Consider the following 22,651-nt stretch of genomic DNA (forward strand, 5'->3'; position numbering starts at 1 on the left):
GCCCCCCTCCCTGTTGGTGTGAATCCACGTGCCCTGTCTTTGGGGGTACGTGGGTCTTCCGGGGACGCAGAAATAAACCTTTTCCTTTCTTTTCTGATTCACTGGACTCTATTTCTTGCGCCGCCTCCTGAGCCACCTAACCTAACAGTTATATAATTGTCAAAACTAGTTAAGCAATCTCTAAGGCTGTTGTCTTCCCGGGCAATACTGGGTCTTAAAGTCCACGGGGCAAGCAAGTCAGGAAGGGGAGATGGGTGGAAGGTTGGGGAGAGAAGCATAGGTGAACTGGGGTCAGACTGAAACCTGTCGGTTCTTATTGCCCCTGACCTTGGTGCTATGGATGTCCTGCAGAGGCGGGAGCCCTGTGTCACAGCGCTGAACACCCACACCTGGCCCAGGAATCAGAGAAGTTGAAAGGAGGCTCTACGTCTAAGGGCATGTGGAGCCATTGCAGAACCAGCCACTCCTCACACCACGGAGGTGAGTGAGCTGACCGACAGAGATGTATTTGGGCTACAAAATGACTGCAGTGTCACTTCCACCCCCAAATCCGTCACAGGAATCTGCCTTGTGGCCCACCCTAATCGGAAACAGACAAGAACAAAATTCAGGGAAATGTAGTTTCCTAGCCAAGCTGACCCATTACTAAGTTTTCACACCTTAATACACATATCTGTTTGTGTGAAGTCCAAAGTGGTCAGCCAGCTCTCTATCTTAAAGTTAGACCATCTGCAATTCATGGTCTCCGGTATTAATGGGAAAGAGGGCGGTGCACTAGCTATCAACTGCCTTATCTCAGAAAGTCGTTCCTGCTCACTGTTCATTGGTCAGTGCCCACTCACTCAGTCCTAAGAGGCTGGAAGGGCTGCTAAAGGATGTGCTCTTCTGTGTGACTGAAAAAGAAATGAGGTAGAATTCACTGAACAAATAGGATGATCTCTGCTATGCAGGTATGATTAATATTCATTTATTAAATCTTGGTAGAGTCTTTGGTATGCTCCGAGAAACTGAATTTCTCCAGTGACAATATAAAAAATCCTTTTAGTAGTCAGGTGGTTCCCAATATTTTGTTCTTAACAAAATTGATTGAATTGAGTTCCCATTTCCTCATCTATAAAATGGGAATTTCCTCATGGGTTATTGAAAGGATTCAATTAATATGTGAAAACTCTTGGTGGTTGAATGTTGTTAAGTGGGAATGACGGTGTCTTCCTCATGGGTTATTGAAAGGATTCAATTAAGTTAATATGTGAAAACTCTTGGTGGTTGAATGTTGTTAAATGAGAATAACAGTTAATGTCTGTAGAGAGAACACACACACACACACACACAGAGCCAGGCGTGACTTTCAGGACAGATAACCTAAAGTCACCTGCTGTGTGGCCAGTGTACTCAGGAGCTGGTAAACCCTTTCTTGTCCGGCCCATGTGGAGAAGTGTGCCCTGCTTTTCCCACTGCAGCCCGAGAGAAGAACCCCAAAGGCAAACAGAGTTTCTCCCTTTGTTATTTTATTAGAAGCATATTTACATTCTTGCAGTTAACTTTGCAGAGAACATTTTACAAAAGCTTTGTATAAAGTTTGGAAACTACATAAAAATAACTTCTATCCTTCATAAAGGGAACATATAAGTTAGTTATATATACTCTGCCATAAACTGACTGAAAAGGAGGAACAGTTTCATCTGTCCCTGACAGAGGAAACGTTAGCACGGGGCCTGAGGAACACTGCGGGCCTTCTCCGCGATGGGCAGTGCCCACTGGCTCAACTGTGAGGCCGGAAGGCCCAACCAGACCCCGTCCAGAACGAACAGGGAACCTGTTAGGGCTCCGGTGGCACTGAGCAGGGAAACAGCAACTCGAACACGATTCCAACGTGAGTGGCAAGTCACGTAAGGGAAGGACTTGCCTGAGCCATAAAACCTAATAGTACTCATTCTCACACCCCAGGCTGCAAAAGGCAATGTGTTGTAAACAAAGCCCAAATCAGCCCCACCTGACCATTCGCCAGTACCGGCCTCCCCTGGCAGAACTGGGTCTACGCTCTGTAGTTACACTGCTGCTGGTTCACATTTTCCAGCATCTGTGCACCTAAGAAAATCAAAAGGGACAATTGTTTCATTTGTTGATACCTGACCAGTGTCCCATGTGGGTCAAATCCCGAAGCAGGCAAGCTGAATGCTCACTAACCTAAGAGGACCATCACCTTCCCCCAGCCTCCAGAGCATCTTTACTGCATCTGTGAGAAGGGCACCCCGAGTCCCTTCTTTCGAACGGCAACTCTCCCTTTGCAAGATCCAGGAGAGGATTACAGCCAGTGCTAAGACTTTGCTTTAGAAAGACAAAGCTTCGAACCTAACCATAAGGAATGAAGAAGGAGAAAGTCCTCCTGGGGGCGGCATTCACTCTGTCACTAGCAGATTAGCACCCAGACTCAATGTGCCCATATGATTTCTCAAAATCACCTTCAGTTTTCTCTCGTTTCTTTAAAGCAGGTATCTTCCTGAAGAAGCCATTCGTTTATATTTGTTTCAAGTTAGAAATCAAGGTTAAAAAAGTTTTTTTTGTAAATAAGCCGAATGCCAGTTTGAGCATTTGCCTTCATTGGGTTATCGACACTGCAGCCTTGGGGATCAGAATCTGGGAGGCCAACTGATGACCCAAAGGTCCAGGATTCTGTCTGAGCTACAGAAGCTTTGCTTCTGCCATGTTCCGGGGGGGCAAAAAGCATTAGTTTCTCCCTGATGCTTTTGCTTCCTGAGGACTGCCAGACCTCTGAAGTATAAGGCCAGACTCCTGAAATAGGAGGAGCACAGGGCAGAGGCAGACAGCCTTCCCATTTCACCTGGGCAAATGTGAGATGGAAACAGACTGGGTTGTGGAAGTGCTGGGTGGTGAACACACCCATTTGTCCCTGAACACACACTACCACATGGGGGCCAAAAGGAATCACAGACTTCACCCTGTGCCATCTTGTGCCTCTGGTGCCAACATGCCCCATACCAGCGGCTCCACCTAACATACTCAGTGGCTCAGGCAGCAAATGTACTCCAGCCCACCTGGTACGAGAGGCCCAGGGGCCCAAGCCCTTTGTGTGTGTATGTGAGTGTGTGTGCAGGAAGTGGGAGACACAAGATGGCATGAAAGACCTGGGACCAGGAGAATGAACAGTTCTGGCTCTCCCATTGTAGACATGGCCTCAAGAGGAAAGCAAACTGGGGAAAGTGGAGAAATGAGGGCACCCCCTGAGCAGCTGGCTGTGAGGAGCCATGATTCCTGTCTGACACTGCAGGCAATGGCTGAAAAGCCACCAAGAATTACAGCATATGGACGAGCCCATGGTGACTTCAGCGGCAGCACTTTGCACCCACAGACAGCAAAGACTGGTGTTTTGGCAAACAGGAGGGGCCTCGAGGCTACAGCACACTCGTTCCTCTTGGACCCTGACCACACCCACAACCCGAATCACTGACTGCCTGAAGGGGCCTGGGGTTCAAAGAGAACATATATTAAAATTAGGCGATCCTCCATGAGTGAGCGCGAAGTCAGGAACACGGGTCACTCGGGCAAGGGGCTGGATTCGAGCTGGTGTGGAAGCAAGAGGGAAGGGTCCTGAGTTACTTGCTCACAGAGAGTGGGAGGGCACAGAGGCCCGCCAGCCTGCCAGCCACAGCCCCGAGCGGCTGTTAGGAAGCATCAGCAGAGCTATAGGGAAAGAACTTGGTGGCCTTGTTTGGGGTGGTGGGGTTCGGGCACTCGGTCTCCTCGTTCAGTTTGAAGAACATCTCCTGCTCCCGCTTCTTCTGGTTCAGATCTTCTTCCAGAGCCTAAGACAGAGAGAGGGTAGATGGAGCTCAGATTCCATCGGACACAGGTCTTCCAACCTCAGGACCCCCACCAAGGTGGCCTTCTCTGGGAATTTCCCTCCTGGGCCTTGGTGCCTGGGTCACTTGGTCTTCCCTCTTTCCTTCCCTAGAGCTTATCACCCAGAAAGTAAACACCACCTGCTCCATCCTCCTGCCACAGCCACATAGGAGTTTCCTGTGAGCCCAGGGCTACAGTTTGGGGCAATGCCAGTCTACATGGGGTGTGGGAGAAGCAGGTGCAAATCTGCTGGCAGGAAAACAGCCAAAGGAGTGGAGAAAAGCCTGAGGTAGAAGATGGGGAGAGAGATTTAATAGGGGAGCAGCAATGTCTGAGTTATACAGTGTTCCCAGCCAGGGCCCTGCCCCACAGAAATCACCAGGAGTTGTTTTCAAAACACAGTAAAACCTTGATATAATGAAGTAATTCAGGGGAAGGGGTGTCTGTTAAAGCCAAAAGTCCATTATATAACAGAGGAGGTTTTCTGAATGCATGTTAAAAAAAAATTGACAAATTAGTTTACCTGTTTTTTACTTATGTAGACACCTACGTGTCATTAAAATTAAGCATGTATGAAGAGTTTAATTCACAGAAAAATTTTCTATATGTATTTCTGTAATTTTACATATACTAAACAGGTCTAGTAAATGTGTGCATTCACCAGTCACTGCAAGTAAACAAATGCACTTAGCTGGGGCGTGGCTCAGCTCACTCGGGAACGTGGGCCAGCACGTGTTAAAATTGCTACAGACATGAGTGATTTGAAATTTCTGGTAATTCACACAGACTCTTGGCTCAAGTTCTCCTTTGCTGGATGTATTAATATCAAAGTGTTCGTGGCAAGCAAACATATATGCAAGATAAAAGCAGTACTGTTTAAGTTTAAGCGCCTGCAACGGAAGTTACAAAACCCAGTGTCCATGGGAGCCAGCCAGATGATTACATGAGTGGAGAGAGCTGGCCGTGAGACAGTAGGGAGTAATGGGGACTGCGTTGCGGTGAAGAGCACCAGCCATGTCTGAAGAGGGCAGCTTTTCTGTTCTAGCAGATGGCTGTCATGTAGTTTGATGGGTCCAGTGTTACCAGAGTTTCTAGGTTTTCAAAAGAAGCTGGAAGTCCAGATTTTTTTTTTAATTTTTATTGATTGATTTTAGAGAGAAAGAGAAAGGGGGTGAAAGAGAGAAACATCAGTCTGTTGTTCCACTTATTTATGTATTCATCGGTTGATTCTTGTATGTGCCCTGACCAGGGATCGAACCCACAACTTTGGCATAGTGGGTCAATGCTCTAACCAACTGAACTACTCGGGGCAAAATCCAGATTTTAATGTAAAATTTAGTTGGTAACTTTCAAAAAAATTTAAATTGCTATGTATTGGCCAAATCTAAGATCTGTAAGCCAATTTTAGCCCATAGGCCATCAGTTTGGGACCTCTGCTATAGGAATACCAACTTGATTCTAATAACTACCACAGAGAGTTTAGTAAGTTGCCCAGGGTCTCACGGGTAGTAACGGGAGAGCTAGGACTTTATCCTACGTCGCTCTTACTTCAAAGCCTCTTACACACTATTCTATTCTACCAACCACATCTCTTCCTCTATGTAACCTAAGGCGGGAGATGACAGCCCTGTATCGGTAAGGGGCCAAACTGGAAATATTTTTGGCTTTGTAGGCAGGCTGCGAGTTCTCTGGCACGACTTCACTGCAGTTACAGTGCAGTACCCACCACAGACAATATATCCATGAACATGCATAGCTATGTTCCAATACAATCTTACTTTCAAATACAGGGGGTAGCCCTAGCCGGTTTGGCTCGGTGGATAGAGCGTCAGCCTGCGGACTGAAGGGTCCCAGGTTCGATTCCGGTCAAGGGCACGTACCTTGGTTTCGGGCACATACCCAGTAGGGGGTGTGCAGGAGGCAGCTGATTGATGTTTCTCTCTCATCGATGTTTCTAACTATCTCTCTCCCTTCCTCTCTGTAAAAAATCAATACAATATATAAAAAAAAAATACAGGGGGTAGGTTAGAGATGGCCCATGGGCAGTAGTTTACAAACACCTGCTTTTAGGGACTACTTGTCATTCACATTTACAGCCCCAAAAAGCAAGGTTCAGGAGGGAAGACCCAACTTGTCTGAGGCCGCGTTCTAACTATGACCTAAGCAACACTTCATTGACCCTACAAGATATTCTGTATTTACCAAAAGAAATCTGAATTTTTCTAAAAATATTCCACAATGCACAGTCATCTCCCCTGAACCCATACACAGACAGCATCTCAAGGCTGCTGACTGTAATGCAAGAGGGTTAAAGGACATTTATTCCAGAATGGAAATCACCTCTGGGTCAGTGTTCTAGCAGCAACCCAGGTCGCTAATGATAGAACAATTCTATAGGGGATTCTGGAGAGGCAGCCCCCTCAGCAAAATGCAATGCCAGCTCCTCAAACACACTTGTAATATCTCCCCGAAGCCCAGGTATCCCCATGGAGCAATCTGGGATATGAGGCAGTTGCTAGAGGCAACGTAACCCATTCCTTTTCTAACTTTCTCAGGAAGTGCCAAGGGTATACAGAACCCGCAGGTAAGAAAGCAGGTTAATATTGATTTCCTCTCCGGAGTCAACCTATGCAGGAGCATTACTGATCTGAGTGTCAAGTATCGAAAGTCTCAGCAGGCTGTCGTTACAGTAACTGATGCGTGTGGGCCTGCAAAAAGGAAGTGCTGGGACCCTGGCCAGCTTCCAGCCAGAAAGCTCCATTAGCAGAGGGAGGGCAGCCTCACTTCAAGGACTTCCAAGGCCATTACATAGCTGAGGTGAGCAGCGGCCTCCTGTCCAGACCACAGTTACAGCAAGCTGAGTTGATGGGTGACGGCAGAACAAACCTCAGGGCTTCCGGCCACAGCACCAAAGAGAATCAGGGCAGCGCTCTCTTCAGAGAGATTAGGCGAGTGTAAGGAAATGAGCATGTCCTTGGCCTGTACCATGGGTTGGTGACTTTCCACATAACACTGTACAGTATTCATTTCGTACATCTAAAGTGACCACACTGAGACTCTGTGAGGGTTAATTTACTTGCCAACCGGGTGAGGCCGTGGTGCCCAGTTGTTTGGTCAAACACCAGTTGAGATGTCATTGCATTTAAAAAAATAAATAAATAAAGTGACCACACTGAGACTGTGAGGGTTAATTTATTTGCCAACCGGGTGAGGCCGTGGTACCCAGTTGTTTGGTCAAACACCAGTTGAGATGTCATTGTGAAGGAATTATTTAGATGTGATTAACATTTAACTCAGTAGACTCTGAGTAAAGCAGATCACCCTCTATATCAGTGGTTCTCAACCTTCCTAATGCCGCGACCCTTTAATACAGTTCCTCCTGTTGTGGTGACCCCCAACCATAAAATTATTTTCGTTGCTACTTCATAACTGTAATTTTGCTACTGTTCTGAATCGTAATGTAAATATCTGATAGGCAGGATGTATTTTCATTGTTACAAATTGAACATAATTAAAGCATAGTGATTCATCACAAAAACAATATGTAATTATAGATGTGTTTTCCAATGGTCTTAGGCGACCCCTGTGAAAGGGTCGTCCGACCCCCAAAGGGGTCGCGACCCACAGGTTGGCGACGCACAGGTTGAGAACCGCTGCTCTATATCGTGGGTGGGCTTCATCCAACCAGCTGAGGGCCCCGTAAGGAAAAAGCACTTCTGCCTCCAGACTACTCGAGGGCTCAAGACTGCAACACCAGCTCGTCCCTAGGTTGATGTGACCTGCCCTGCAGACTTCAGGCTTACCAGCCCCTACAACTGTGTGAACCGGTTCCTTAGAATAAACCTATAAATGTGTGTCTTATCTGTATGCACCTCCTAGGCAGACACCTGTGGCACAGCATGGAGCACAGCCTACCTCTGAGCCCCCAGCCCAGACACGGTTACCTTTTTGCGTGGCCGAAGCCTGTCCCGCCATTCCTTCAGGTTCTGGTTATGGCTCTCATCCAGGGCCTTCAGCTTCTGGGTTTCATGTTCTACCAGGAGGTGACACTTCTCATTCTGGAACAAATTCCAGGCAGAACAGGTAAGAATCTCAGGAGCCAGGAAGCGGGGAGGGGGTGGTCAGGGAAATCCCTGGGGAAAGGGGCCACCGAAGGGCTTGGCAGCACCAGGACACCGGGTGCTGTTCTTCGTGGGAAAGCTTTGAGCTTCTCCCCAGAAGGATGGTGATGAGCTGTAGGTGTTTTGTAGACGTTCTTTATCAAGTTGAGGAAGTTCCCCTTACTCCTAGTTTGCTGCCAGTATTTATCATGAACAGGTGTTGGCTTTTGTCAAATGCTTTTTCTGCATCTGATCGTGTGAATTTCCTTTTTTAGGCTGCTGATGTCAAGGATTTCACTAATTGATTTTCAGATGTTGAACCCGCCTGGGATAAATCCCACTTGGTCACGGTGTATAATTCTGGGATTCAGTTTGCTAATAGTTTGTTGCGGATTTGTGCCTCTGTGTTCATGAGAGATACCGGTCTGTAGTTTTCCTTTCTTGTCTGCATCTGGTTCTGGTATTAGGGTCATTAGGACACCCTTTCCCAAAACACAGTGATGACTGAGAAATCCAGCAGCCTGCCCACTGTGAGGCCCTGAGCAAGGCACTTTCAGCTCACGTCAGAGCTTTACTCCAATCCTGCAAAACAGGACTTGTCACCCGCGCCCACTTTATGGATGTGGGAACGATGGCTGGGGAAGGGGAGGTGATTTGGCCAACTGCGTAGCACCCTGGGTCATCAGATGAGAAGCCTTCCCTCTTAGCAGAGTCTTTGTCCCTGAGCTGACTGCCTTGGGGGAATCTGAGGCCAAGGGGGGCAGCGGAAGGCCGGTACCTGCAGCTGCTGCAGCTCACTCATGTTACTCTCGCACTGGGCCGCCATGTCCCGCATCTGGTTCTCATGTTTTTGCTGCTGCTGCAGCCGCTCTGCCTTCTGCCTCTTCTCCTCTTGCTGGGAAAACTGCAACAGAGAGAGGGGTGGGTGCCTCAGGGACCTCAGGCTGGGCTGGGGGCCCACCTCGGGCCGTTCCAGGGAGGCCCTGTCAGAGGGACTAGTACCCCACAGCACTCAGGCTGTGCCCCCTCCCCTGTTTTAAGTTCTCCCTCTGAGCTGAGACCCAGCCCCTGCCCTTGAGGCTGGTGGGGACAGGACACTGTGCTGGGACGTGTGCTAGGACAGCGTGTGTACCACGCAGGAGCGCCTCCCAGTCTCTGAGCCACACTGGTGACATGCAAGTGGGGTCATGGTGGATGAGAAGGGGTTTAGCAGGAGAGGAAGCTGCAGGGTAGAGGCACTGCAGTGTGAGGGAGCAGGCATGAGCAGGTCTCGCCAAGCTTCCTCTGTCCACCAGAGAGGGGTCCCGGGGAGGTTATGAGGCTTCTGAGCTGTGTGACTTGCACACCTCTTTCCAAGACCCTCTGCGGCACCTTCTATTTTATGTTCGCCAACCTTGTAAGGTAAACCTGACCTGTGCCCGCTCCCGCACCCCACGGGCCTACCTGCTTGATCTTCTCGCGCTGCTCGGCAGCGCTGCCCGCCCCGCTGATGTGCAGGCTCTTCTTGTACATGGCCATGCGCGTCTTGCCCTCGCTCCTCTGGATCTTGGGCAGCCGCGCCTTCTCCTGCTGCTGCCGCACCTTCAGCTGCTCCACCATGCGCTGGTTGTAGCGCTGCATCTGCTCCCGCTCCTGAGGGGGACAGGCGGCGGGGCCGAGGTCAGCTGCGCTCCGGGCACGGGGTGTACGGTGTGTCACCAGGAGCCCAGGACCCACCTGGCCCAGAATGCTCAGCAGAGCAAGGCTGTATCATTTCACACCTGCTGCTAAGTAACATTGTCTGTTCTCACTTTAAAAATTGTTAATAGTATGGATTCTTCTAAATGCCCTGCCATCTAATCAATGCGGGCGTGCCGTTTCAAAGCTCACATCTCAAAGCAAAATGTACACGGAAACGGATGGTTTATCATTTTGATGGCAGGTGTCAATTCTTATTTTTAGAAGTCTTGATAAATTCCTTCACCTGACACGTATTTGTATTTCAGAACTTGGTACCAGTGTCACCTCCTGCAAGAAGCCTCCCCTGACTTCCTAGCCGGATTAAGCACCCGATTCGGAGCCGCCACAGCGGCTTAGGTTAGGAATTACCCACGGCAGCTGGTGGATTCTTCTAAATGCCCTGCCATCTAATCAATGCTGGCGTGCCATTTCAAAGCTTGTATCTGGCAGGTGTCAATTCTTATTTTTAGAAGTATTGATAAATTCCTTCACCTAACACGCATTTATATTTCAGAACTTGGTACCAGTGTCACCTCCCCTGACTTCCTAGCCGGATTGAGCACCCGATTCGGAGCCACCACAGCGGCTTAGGTTAGGAATTACCCACGGCAGCTGTGCAGCCAGACCTCAGTTATCTGTGTGTGTCCCCACTAAGGGGACTAAACCAGGACAGACGATTACCCAGATGTAGAGCTGGGTCTCACCTGGTCTGGGGACGTGAGGGAAGGCTTCCTGGCAGAGGACATGTTTAAGGTGATACCTGAAAGTATTCTGAAGGAACCCATGGGGAAGAGACAAAGGAAAGAAAGGCGGGGCAAAAGGAGAGAGGAAAGAGAAAAGGGCATGAAAGGGACATGGGTGTCAGAGTCCGCGAGGGAGCTGCTTGGACCATCGCTGCCCTGCATGGTCTCCCCTATTTCTGGCCCCTGGAGCCAAGGCGAGACGTCCGCCAGAACCTCCCCAGGCCTCCCCGTGGCCAGCCTCACTCCCCTGGGAGCAGATGGTACCCGAGTGGTGCCCCATCACGGTGCGGGCTCCCACGCTCCCACCCGGAGCCGCACCTTCTCGTGCTTGCGCACCAGCTCGTGCCGCTGGAGGAAGTACTGGTCCTTGAGCTGCTGCTTGACCAGCTGGTGCCTCTCCTGCAGGTGATGCTCCTCCATGTCCCACAGGGCCGCCTCCCGGTCTGCGGAGGACACACTGCCCGGTGAGCTGCTGAGGGCAGAGCCCCACCGGGCCCTCCCCTCCCCTCCCACAGCCCAGCTGATGACTCTGCTCTCCGAACAGGCAAACGGAAACCCTCGGGAAATGAGTGAGACCCTCCCTGTCCATTATATGCATTACGAGGGCAATAATATGGCATTTTATCCCTGAGGTCTATTAATCAACACTTTGCTCAGCCACAGGGCGGGGAGCTGGTGTTAGACCAGGGGTGGGCAAACTTTTTGACTCGAGGGCCACAATGGGTTCTTAAACTGGACCGGAGGGCCGGAACAAAAGCATGGATGGAGTGTTTGTGTGAACTAATATAAATTCAAAGTAAACATCATTAAAAAAAAGGGTCCGGTTTTTTTTTTTTTTTATTTTTATTCATTCAAAAGGGGCCGGATCCGGCCCTCGGGCCGTAGTTTGCCCACGGCTGGACTAGTCCCTCCCGCTCTCAGGCCTCACTTTCCTCACCTGTGTCCCTGAGGTCTATTAATCAACACTTTGCTCAGCCACAGGGCGGGGAGCTGGTGTCAGACAGAGCACTTCATGGCCTGCAAGTCACAGAGCAGGTGGCGCTCAGCCCACTGCAAACGTTCCGTCTGCTTCACTGCATTCCTGTCGTATGAAACCAGTCTGCCCAGGGTACATGGGAACAGTCAACCCCACCGTCCCCCAGGTAGCATGGTTCCTATGCACATCACGGGACAAAGCAAACGGGGCTTTCCGAGACATCCGTGCTCTATTCAGAACGTCGGACATCGAGGACCACTTTTCTGGTCCACACCGAGTACCGAGCCATCAGAGCCCCGGCTATGGCACCCACCTGTAAATGAGCCGGAGATGGCACCGTGTTTACTTCTTCACAAAAGCCCACAGGCTCCAAACTCACTTTTCACCCACCCAATTGTTTTCAATGTGGTTCACATAACAGATTTCTAGGCATTTAGAGCTCGCTTTGCACATGCCCCAGAACTGCACCCAATCTCTGCTCCCCGAAAAAAAGGTAAAACCCATGGTTCCGAAAGAGGCCTGTTGCCCTTCAGAGCTCCCTACACCAGAGACTCCCCCTCTGAGCTGAGTGCCTCAGCCAGGCACACGCACTGTCCTGGTCCCTCTTCCCCGGTGTGCCCCCTGCCTCCTCCCTCTGGCTGGGACCCACACAGTTGTCCCTGGAACGTCTCATGCTACGAGGGACTTGCCAGCATGCAAACCCGCCAGAACGCCTGCGCACAAGAGTAAAGAGCTCGCCTTCCAGGTGAGATCTGCATCCAAGGCCAACCCGACCCCTCATGAACTGCAGCCTCGGCCAAAGAACAGTCACTCACTAAGCCTGTTTGCTCATCTATACACCTTGGGAGAACAGTGGACCTGCCTTGTGTGCCTTGTAGGGGGTGAGGTGAGGATTCAGGGCGAGTAAGGCATGAAAATGGGCTGGCAGAGCAGTCGCTCAGTACGGGACGGCTGTCATAAGAGGTGCTCAGTGCTGTCCGCGCCCCCTGCCACCCCAGGCATCCAGCTCACTTAGTTCCCACCCATCTCCATCACCGCCTTGTTTTCCCCTCGACGTCTGGAATCACTTCAAGTAGCGCCGATGATGACGGGCATCTCTGCCTCGCGCCTGACTTCAGCGGGGGTTTTCCTCAAGCTTCACCGCGATGGTTAGTTTTAGGATGGAGAAGACCCAAGGCTGGATGTCCACCGACAGATTCTAGGCCACCCTGGGCCCACCCACTCCAGCGCCCACTCCAGCGCCCGCTCCAGCGCCCACCTCGAAGGAGCTCCTGCTTCCGAGTCAGGCACTCGCGCTCCTTGTCACAGATCTCCCGCCTGTTGTCGGCCGTGATCTTCTTCATCGCCAGCTCCAGGTCCTCCTTCTGCTTGGCTAGGAAGTCCCGGTCCTGCGGGGGGTGGGAGGACAGGCCTCTGCTCAGCGCCGGCTTTTATTCTTATGACAGAAGAGAAGTCAGCGTGACCCCAAAGAAAACTTAGGGCATGTCCAGCAGGGAAATGAGACTTAGAGCAGAGCAACCAATGGTGATGTGTGGGCTTTGTACGGGCCCTGGTTCAAACAACAAATAAGAAAAGGGGTGCTTGAGACAACTGGAAATGTGAACACTGACCTGACTGCGAAGGGTGTTAAGCAACTTTTGTGAAATATTTAAATTTTGGGGGATGTTTATGGTATCGTGGTTATTTTTTTTAGAGCTACATGAGATTTTTATACCTATATTCATAGCAGCATTATTCACAATAGCCATGGATGGAAACCTCTCTCGTGTCCTTAGACAGATGAATGGATAAAATGTGGAATATTATTCAGTTGTAAAAAGGAAGGAAATTCTGACACACGCTACCACATAAATGAATCTTGAGGACACTATGTTAAGTGAAATAAGCCAGTCACAAAAGAACACATACTGTATCATTCCACTTATATGAGGCTAAATTTGCAGAGACAGAAGGTAGAATGGTGGGTGCCCAGGCTGGGGAGGAGGAATGGGAAGTTAGTGTTTCATGGGTGTAGAGTTTCAGTTTTATAAGATGAGAGAATTCTGCAGAGGATGGTGCTGGTTGCACAACAGTGTGAATGTGCTTAATGCCAGTGAACTCTACACTTGAAAATAGTTAAGATGGCAATTTTACATTCTGTCTATCTTACCAGAGTTTTAAAAAAAAATTTTAATGAAAACATGCTCAAAGTCATTAATCATCCGAGAGATGCAAATCAAAACGACAATGAGGTACCATCTCACACCTGTCAGAATGGCTATCGTAAACAAAGCAACAAACGACAAGTGCTGGCGAGGATGCAGAGAAAAAGGAACCCTCGTGCACGGTTGTGGGAAAAGTGAGGGTGTCCTGGACAGAACATGAAGTCTGGAGTCAGACTGAGTTTGGGGCCTCGGCCCCCACTGTTAACTCTTCAGAGTCACCTCTAATTCCCTCCTCTGCAAAGGGAGGATGAAGCTAAACCAGATCATATACAAAGCCTTTGTCAATGTTGGCTCTAAATTTATCCGCATTTGGGGGCAGAGGAGACAGGATGTACCAAGAAAGTGAGAGCATGGTCGACGGGCTGGTAAGGCTGGGGCAGAGGGACTGAGTCAAGGGGGAGAGGCTGGCAGGGGCCGGGCCAGACCTGCAGGGCCTCGTAAGCACATGAGGAAGCTGGTCTTATAGACAAAGGCGGAGCCACTGAAGGTTCTCAAGGCAGGGCTGTGGGGGAGGGTGACATGATCACACTGGCTGGTGACAGAACTGCAGAGGAACACGAGAGGAAGCCGGGAGACTGGCTGGGAGGAGGCGGTAGCAGTTCCGGCAAAAGATGACAATGGCTAGGGAGTCGCAGAGATGTGGACGAGTTGATGGATCCAGAGAGAGTTTGGAGATTGAAAAACAGAAAACCATGTTTCAGGAGGTGGTGAGGGACTGGAGGAAAAGGAGGTGCCAGGAGTTCAGGCTTCTGGCCTGACAACCAGGTGCAGGATGGTACGCTCTCAAAAGACGAGAATGGGACCAGGTCTGGGAGATCGTGGGTTTGGAGTCGTTGAGACTCCAAGATGCCAAGTGGACAGGTGGATGTACTGGGTTGATCAAGGGGCTATGACATACCAACAGCCCTAAAACAAGGCAGGAGGCACTTAAGGCTTTGGGAGAGGGGGATGTGAAGGGCTGGGGTATCAAGAGATGGGAGAACTCACGTCCAGCTGGAGCGAGGGCAATCAAGGAAGGCTGCAGGGGAGAGGTGATAACAGGGATGACAAGAGGGCGGGCTGGATTCGGGTATTCAGAATCACAGACGCGTATTCGAGGGGCAGGGTGTAGGCATAACAGAGAGGACCTGTCACCGTTCAGAGTCTCAACCTGGGACTCCCGAGCCCCTCCACTCCCTGAGCGAGGGGCAAGGACTCACAAGATGCTGCTTTTTCTGCGCGTGCTCCTCCATCTTCTGCTTCATGCTCTCCTTCCGCTGCTGCCTGGGGAGCTTCTCCACCTCGTTCTTGACCTGCAGAGAGTGGCTGGGTCAGGGCACCGCCTCACACTCCCTAACTCCTGGGTCAGGGACACCAGAGAGTAGGCTCAGGCTTCTAGGCACTGCCCACCCCCTCCTGCAAGCCATTCTGACAGGTGGCACCTACTGGCACATTCCTGACTGCTGACTCAGTTTCCGGACTCCCTCGGGGTAGACAGGTGCTGTTTTGCTGCTTGGTATTCATCCCCCTTCTGATGACAGCACCTCAGACTCCTTTAGGGCAGCGTTTCTCAACCCTTTTTTTCATTATTGTCCCCTCAGAAGCCCTGTTAGACATCTTGTTCCTAATCACCCACCCCCCCAAAATATGAATCCCACAGATACACTGTCCATCTCTTAAACCATTATAATATTGAAGCTGTTTTTAACCCCCTTGGTGGTGGTATCACCCCAGCAGGGAGTGCGTGCTTTAGGTACCCCCTCCTCAGTTTCTGAGGTGCAGGTGGCGCTGACACCCCATCCCATCTGGCTCTAGGCTGGGTATATGGTCTATGCTGTCAATCAGCATGGTGCACAGTGAACATGTGGCCCTCTCTGGGCCAGTGAGAGCTTCAGGATGTTTGCTGGAACCATCAGAGAAAAGCTGCTTGCTCTCCAGCCTCTGGGATTGCTAAGCTGGGAGGATGGAGGCCAAGGTGGGCCACCCTGGAGGGGTCTGCCTGAAAAAATTAACACCGGGAAACAGTGCCAACGATATGCTGTCTCTAAGAAACCGGCATTAAACATGTAGACGGGTTAAATTAAAAGGATGGGAAAAGATTCTACTGAAACACCCATCAACAGAAAGCAGGACTGGCTATCAAACAAAGCAGACTTCAGAACATGGAGTATTATCAGCACTAAAGAGGGACATTAAATAGAAAAGACAGGTCAGTTCACTAAGCAGACAGGACAATTTTAAATAACAAAGAACTTCAAACGCAAACAAAAAGGGGCAAACTGAAGGAGAAATAGATAAAGCCCCGGTTATAGTTGGAGACATTACACTCCTTCCTCAGTAGCCAACAGAGCAGGTGGATGGAAAGTGAGTAAGGCTGTAGAAGGCCGGAACCACACTGTCCATCAGCTGGACCTCCTGGACATATGGAGCACTCCACCCAGCAGCAACAATATACATCCCCTCAAATGCACATGGAACATTCATCGACATAGACCACATCCTGGGCCATAAACAAATGTACATACATTTTTAAAAACTGAAATTTAAAAATATATATTATTTAAAATGAAGTTAAACTAGAAATAATTAACAGAAAGATATGAAAATCCAAAAACATTTCAAAATTAAACTTTGAAGCAAACCTTAACCCATAGATCAAAGAGGAAGTTACATAGGAACTAAGACATTAATCAAATTGAATAAAAAAAAGATGCAACATATCACAATTTGTGGAACGAGGCTAAGGCAGTGCTTAGAGGGACACAGAGCATTACATGCTGACATTAGAAAAGAATAGTCTCAAACCAATGATCTAAGCTTCAACATTAAGACACTATAAAAAGAAGAGCAATTTAAACCCAAACCAGATATAAAAGCAGAAATCTATAACACTGAAAACAGAAAATCAATGAAACCAAAAGCTGGTTCTTGGAAAAGGTCCATAAAACAAACCTTTAGCCAGATTGACAGAAAGAGAAGAGGGAGGAGGAGAAGGAGGAAGAAGAGACTAGGACACAAATTATCACAAGAGGATGAAAGAGAGAACATCACTACAGATCCTACAGCTATGTAAAGGATACTACGGAATACTATGAATAGCTTTATGCCAATAAATGTAACCACTTAGATGAAATAGACCAATTCCTTGAAAGAAGCTACCAAAGCTTTCACTGAAGCCAAGCCTGTGCCCCCGGCACTGGAGCTGGGGACATGCTTAGCCTCCGCTTCTCCCTCCACCCACCACGTTCCAGGATAAGGAGACTAAGGTATTCGCCTCGGGCACAGAGGGGGAAGCCAAAAAACTCAGTAAGCAAGATAAATAGCAACTTAAAAACAACATCCATGACAAAAAATCCTGAACAAAATGTCAACATTGTAAGTGCAGACGAGATCCAGCCCTACACTCGAAGGACTCAGCCTCACTGCCTCGCCTCAATCCTGGTCCTGTCGGATCCCGTTTTTATTTTAAATAGCCGATATTCTGTTCGTTATGAAGGTGTTGCTCGAATTTTTATTTTAAACCATTGCATTAGATTATTATGCCTTGATTACCGAGTTTATTTGGCACCCTCTAAACTTTGTGCCTGAGGTGAGTGCCTCGCTGGTCTTACCCCAGCCCCAGCCCTGCTCCCTCAGGTCCCTTGGCGACACCAAATGCCATGCCCATCACAGTGCAGTCTGGGGGCTGGGCTCTGAGCCCCCGACCCGCCCTGGCCCGTACCATGGACCCCCCTAGAGGTTGTCCACCCTCTGCTCCCATCTGGAGATTGGGAATGGCCTGGACTGGTGTGCCCACCCTGGGGGCTTCCACCTCCTGTCCCCTCCTCCCTCCTGAGAGTCTAGGGAAGCACAAGTGTCCCAGCCTCCCGGTGTCTGGCTCACCCAGGGGGTGTGGGCTGTTCTTTGGGACCCCGGGGCAGGCTGAACACCCGCTCCCTCCCCTTGTCTCAGAAACATCTCCCTCTTGGCCACCTCCCCCTTCCAGCTGGGTGGGGGGAAAGGGAGAAGGCTGCATGGGTACAAACTCAGGAACTGCTCTTCTGGGAGAAAAGAGCATGGGGCATGGAGGACACGCGCGTTCGCCCACCCAGCACCCACGCCCCCTGCTGGTGACAGCATCTCAAATTCCCCGGGCCGCCATCCTTCCTTCTCCCCTGCTCTCTCAGCTGGGAGTTGGGAAGCTGGAGGTGCATAAGAAACTGCCCAGACCCGAGTCCACGCAGAGGAAAGCAGAGCCCGGTGACACAGGAGTGGCTCCTCCTGGTGCGGCCGGGGCACATCGATCCAGACATACCTGGACGGGGGCTCTGCAGGAAAACGAGCTCCCCCAAATTCCCTCTGTTGCTGGGGCGAGGTTGAGCTAAGGTTTCAGTCGCTTATAACCGAGAGGGTCCTCGTCTGCCTGGACACCCGGCCTCCGCCCAGCACTCACTCACCTCCTTCTTCATCAGCTTGAGCTGCTCCTGGAACCTGGTGTAGTCCCGCTCCTGCTCCAGGCGGATCCGCTTGGCCTCGTCCCGGCGGCGCACAGCGTGGTCCTGCTCCATCTTCTCTACCTGCTGCTTCTGCTGACGCTCCAGGTTCTCCAGCTCCGTGTCAAAGAACTTCTTCTTGGCCTGCAGGGGCGGAGAGAAGAGTTCAGCAAAGTCACTTTATACGTCGCCGGGAGGAAGATGGGGAGCAGGATGGGAAGAGCCCGGAACTTGTCCTCAGGCCTGGGCTTAAATCCCAGCTCCATCACCTCTTCACTGTGTGGCCTGAGACAAGTAGCTTAACCTCTCTGAGTCTCTCTTTCCTCATGTGCAAAAGAGAGGACAGACCATCTACCTTGCAGGTTCTTGCCTGGTGCTCAGCACAGATTAGTTTCCCTCTAGAGATGCTCCGGTGTGACTCAGAGAAGCTCTGTGACCTTCATGTAATTCTATGGTACAAGTCAAAGCCTAATGAGACCGGGAAACCAGAGGAACTGGACAACGGTGAGTTACTCTCCGCTGCGCGATCACCCCCACTCTGCAGCTTCTGCTTAAAGAAAGACGGAGGCAAGCAGCCCTACCAGGGCCCATCTTTCCTCGCACTCACGTTGATTTCTTGTTCAAAACGTTTATGCATCTGCTCCAGCTGCAACTCGTGCTTTCTGCTCAGCTGGTTCTGGTTCCGATGCTCTTCTTTCTGGAGCAGCCGCAGCTCTCGGAGTTCCTGGCGCCTGAGGGTTAAACGGTGTGGACACGGCAGTTAGAACGTGGCCTCACAGATCCCAGAACTCACAGCGAGGGGCACTGGAGGCTGGGGGTGGAGCAGCACCATGCTGGGGCAGAGGCAGGGTTAGAACTCGGGCTCCATTTGACATTTATGGGCGGACAAAACATTCACAACCTTAATATGTAAAGAGTGCTTACAAATCAGTAAAACAGGACTATCCTAAATTTAAACAGTGACACAGAACATGAACAGACACGAAACAAAAGACAAGAAATGTTTAAATAACGTATATAGATATGAAATGTAAATTGAAAAGGAATGCCATTCTGATGAACTAAACAGGTGAGATTATAGGGGAAATTGAGACTTTTGTAACCTGCTGAGGTATAAATTGGTACAACATTCCTGGAGGACAGTTTGGCAATAAGTTTATGCCCTTCGAGATAAGAGTTCCACTTGTGGATAATGCTCTAAAGCAGCATTCACACATGCACAACAACAGTGAACAAGGATATCAGTAACAGTCCCTCAGTATAGGTCTAATTAAATGAAAACATAGCCATCTGATGTAATTAAAAATCAGGTTTTAGAAGATAATTACATGGAAAACCATCTATTAAAAATGCAGCAATTCTTTATGACAGAGACAGGATGATCTCTGTTGACAGGTGGATCTATTAGGCAACCCTACCATGTGGGTGGGGGGAAAGAGTGTATGTGTGTGCACAGGGGTATGTGAGTTTACTTTCCTATCTGAACACTGTATTTCTGGAAGGATTACAGCAAAAAGTAGCAACACCAGGAGGGGACTGGGCGCCTGGCAGAATAGTGAATGAGGGAGATTTTTCACTGTTTACCCTCTTTTTCTGAGTTTTGAACCATATCACATTTCCTATTTACAATGCACACCTTAATTTTGTAACCTATGTATCGCCAGTGTATACATTCACAGAAAACACCGGCAGGATAAACCCCAAAATGTTTACTGTGGCTCTTTCTGAGCAAGTCCATTGAAAACTGGTATGTGTCGTTTATATAATCAGAAAAGAAGAAGAAATTAAAATGATGGGGGAAGAATTGGGCCTGCGACTGAATCGGGCTCTCCGGCAGCTGTGTCCTATTCTCGCCCAGGGTCTGCAGGCTGCTCCACGGGGTCCCCGCTGAACGCTTCCTCGCAGCTCGGAGAGGGTAGAGCTGCTCGGGGGGCCCAACAACCGCTGCAGGAGGAGAGGCCACATCTGGGGTCCAAGGGACCGAGTTCGAATCTTAGCTCTGCCGACTCTGCAGCTGGGCGCCCTCAGCCTCACTCAGCCTTGCAGGCAGCTGTAACATGGGGCAGATCATCTCTACCTGTCAGCTTCTTGGAGGGTTAAATGAGGTGATACCTGAACTGCCAGCCTGGCACACAGCACACACTCCCTCAGTGGTGACTTCTCGAATGACAATGAGGAAGCAGAGCCAAAGGCCTCTGGGAAAAGCAGGGACATTTGTACAGCCGCGTAGAGGAGCTTCGCTGAGCCTCTGCCCTCCCTCCGGGAAGGAGAAGGCAGGAGGCGGCTTTGAGAGTCTTAACAAAGAAATGGAAATCTTGCCTCAAGAGAAACAGGCTTCCAGAACAACTGACCAAAAGACAAAGGGATCAACAGCCAGCTTCTGACATCACCTCCTGCCCCGCCCTCTCTCACAGGGAAGGCGGGCAGACAGGCAGGTGGCGGAGGAAGGAAACAACCAGCACCCGCAGTTTGGGGGGAAAACAGAAAGAACGCGGGCCTAGAAGCCTCAATCTGGGAGAGTGTGAGTCAGTCCCGTGGTCCTGACGCCTGCCTGCCCCAGTCCTCCGGAAATGCTGGGACCCGGGGGTGACGAGGGCTGTGGCCGGCTGGGGATGACCAGCGCCTTCCACCCCTGCGGCCTGGCCGCCTGGCCAAGCTTGCCGGCTGCTCAGACCTCAGGACCACAGGCAAACAAGAAAGCCTTGTTGCTCGAGAGCACCTCTCCTCCACCTCGGCCAGGTCTCCCCTTCCGAGCCTGAGCAGCACACAGCTCCTCTGTTCAGAAGGCCAGACAGCATCGCTTCTCGATGGGGTGGTGAGTCTGCAGTTTTAACCCCAGAAACCTCAAGTTCCCGGAGGGGAGATGGAGAGCCAGCCCCTGAGGTCTGAAGCCGGAGGAGTGCAAGTCACCTCCCAGGGGACCAAACAGGTGGTGGCATCCCGACCGCAACCGGTCCCTCCCCACTGGCCCAACCCACACAGATGACACCAAAGTGTGCGTGTGTGTGTACACAGATACGCCCCAGTGACGTCTGCCTCCGTCTCCTGCTTCCTACAAGGGACAAGTGACCCCAGGCCAAGTGACCCCAGGCAGCCCGAACTGCTCCCGTGTGGCTTTGGGCTGTTGGAGCTTTTAAAAAACATGAATGTGTTTGATGGTCTAGAAATGTTCTCTAAACCAAAAGTGAATTTACCTGCACAGGCCTGGCCCCAAGGGGGCTCCAGGGCTCCAGGGCCTCCTGCCTGCTAAGCCCCTGCCCCAAGCTCAGCAGCCCCAGGAAGCTGCACATCCGGCGGAAGCCTCCAGAATCCTCCCTCCGCCAGGCCTGGCGACAGCCTCAGCTCCACCCCTCTCACCTGGGTGACCGGGGTCGGTGACTGGCCTGCCAAGAAGCAGTCTCCTCGTTTACAAAATGGCGAGACGGGGTCTCCCTGAGGAAGGCTTTCGGGGCCTGAACACCTTAGAAGTGCAGAGATGGCTCCTAGCAGATGGCTTCGCCTCGCACCCTCCTCCCCACACCAGTCTCCTGGGTTTTGCTCCAAAATGTACGTGCAGTCTGACCACCTCTTCCGGCCGCTGTCCTGAATGGGGTCTCCTCTACAGCCCAGCCTCACCCCCCAGCCAGAGCCACCTTCCACAAGGGGCATGAGAGCTGCGCGCTCTCCAGCTGTTTCACTCCCGCTGGGGTAACACCCACACTCTCCCGCCCTGACCCACAGGCCCTGAGGACTCCGGGGACCACACCCCAGCCCTGTCCTCTCAGCTCCCGAGCCAGCCGAGCGGTCAGCCCGCAGGCTGCTGGTGGCCAGCTCCTCTCACCCTTCAGGTTCTGTTCAGGGGGGTCCCTCGGAGCGGCCTCCCCCAGCCCAGGCGCTCACTCTCATCACCCCTTACTTCCTTCAGGTGAACCACAAGTGGGAATTACCTTGTGTGCTGGGTGTTGGCCCATTAGGTATAAGTTCTACAAAGCCAACAGCCCCAACTATATGGGTCACCATGTCCCCCAACCTGGTGGGTGGGTGGACAAATGGATGGGTGGACGGATGATGGATAGATGAATGGATAGAAGGGTGGGTGGGTGCAATAGATAGATGGGTGAGGGAATGGGTGGGCTGGGGAGTGCAGCATCTCCAGCAAAAGCAGTTTCCTTTTGTCTCATTGATCCTTCACTTCATGCTGTAGACAGCTCTCTCACCCACCCCACGCCCATCCCTCCACCCCACCCCACCCCGTTAGCTCTGTCAGCGTCCCTCCCCAGCTTGCCTGAGAAATCTCATCTCCTCGTCCTTCTTCTCATCTTCGCTGATGATCTTGGAGGTGGTGATGCTCACCTCCACGCCGTCCACCACAAACTTGCGTGTCCTCTTGAGGGTTTTATTGTGCAGCCTGGAGTCCTGGCAGGGGCAATCATTAGGCAAAGCTCAGCCTTTCAGCTAAGAGTCCGTGGGTGGCGCAGTGTGGCCGCACACCCAGGGAGGACACGGCTGCCCACTGTCCCTTTACTTTAAGCTTCTCGACCCAGGGCTGTGAGTGTCTGAACTTATTACCCCCAACCCCCTCCCTGATCCTGGCCTTCAGACACTGCCCCATGCCGTC

At 50.9% G+C, this 22,651-nt stretch overlaps 1 protein-coding gene across 1 annotated transcript in view; it reads right to left on the bottom strand.

Moving 5' to 3' along the window:
- Positions 1–1,487: 1,487 nt before the first annotated feature.
- STK10 (serine/threonine kinase 10) overlaps positions 1,488–22,651 on the bottom strand; it is an 88,508-nt gene continuing 67,344 nt past the window's right edge. The window contains exons 10-19 of the mRNA XM_005879365.2: positions 22,319–22,449; positions 18,662–18,785; positions 18,019–18,198; positions 14,803–14,895; positions 12,658–12,787; positions 10,742–10,866; positions 9,405–9,593; positions 8,740–8,865; positions 7,806–7,919; positions 1,488–3,824 (exon numbers count right to left, since the gene is read on the bottom strand). Of these exons, the coding sequence (XP_005879427.1) occupies positions 3,684–3,824; positions 7,806–7,919; positions 8,740–8,865; positions 9,405–9,593; positions 10,742–10,866; positions 12,658–12,787; positions 14,803–14,895; positions 18,019–18,198; positions 18,662–18,785; positions 22,319–22,449 (1,353 nt within the window). The 3' untranslated portion in view covers positions 1,488–3,683. The remainder of the gene's footprint in view (positions 3,825–7,805; positions 7,920–8,739; positions 8,866–9,404; positions 9,594–10,741; positions 10,867–12,657; positions 12,788–14,802; positions 14,896–18,018; positions 18,199–18,661; positions 18,786–22,318; positions 22,450–22,651) is intronic.

Source organism: Myotis brandtii, unplaced genomic scaffold (assembly GCF_000412655.1).
Source record: "Myotis brandtii unplaced genomic scaffold, ASM41265v1 scaffold6, whole genome shotgun sequence".
NCBI lineage: Eukaryota > Metazoa > Chordata > Mammalia > Chiroptera > Vespertilionidae > Myotis > Myotis brandtii.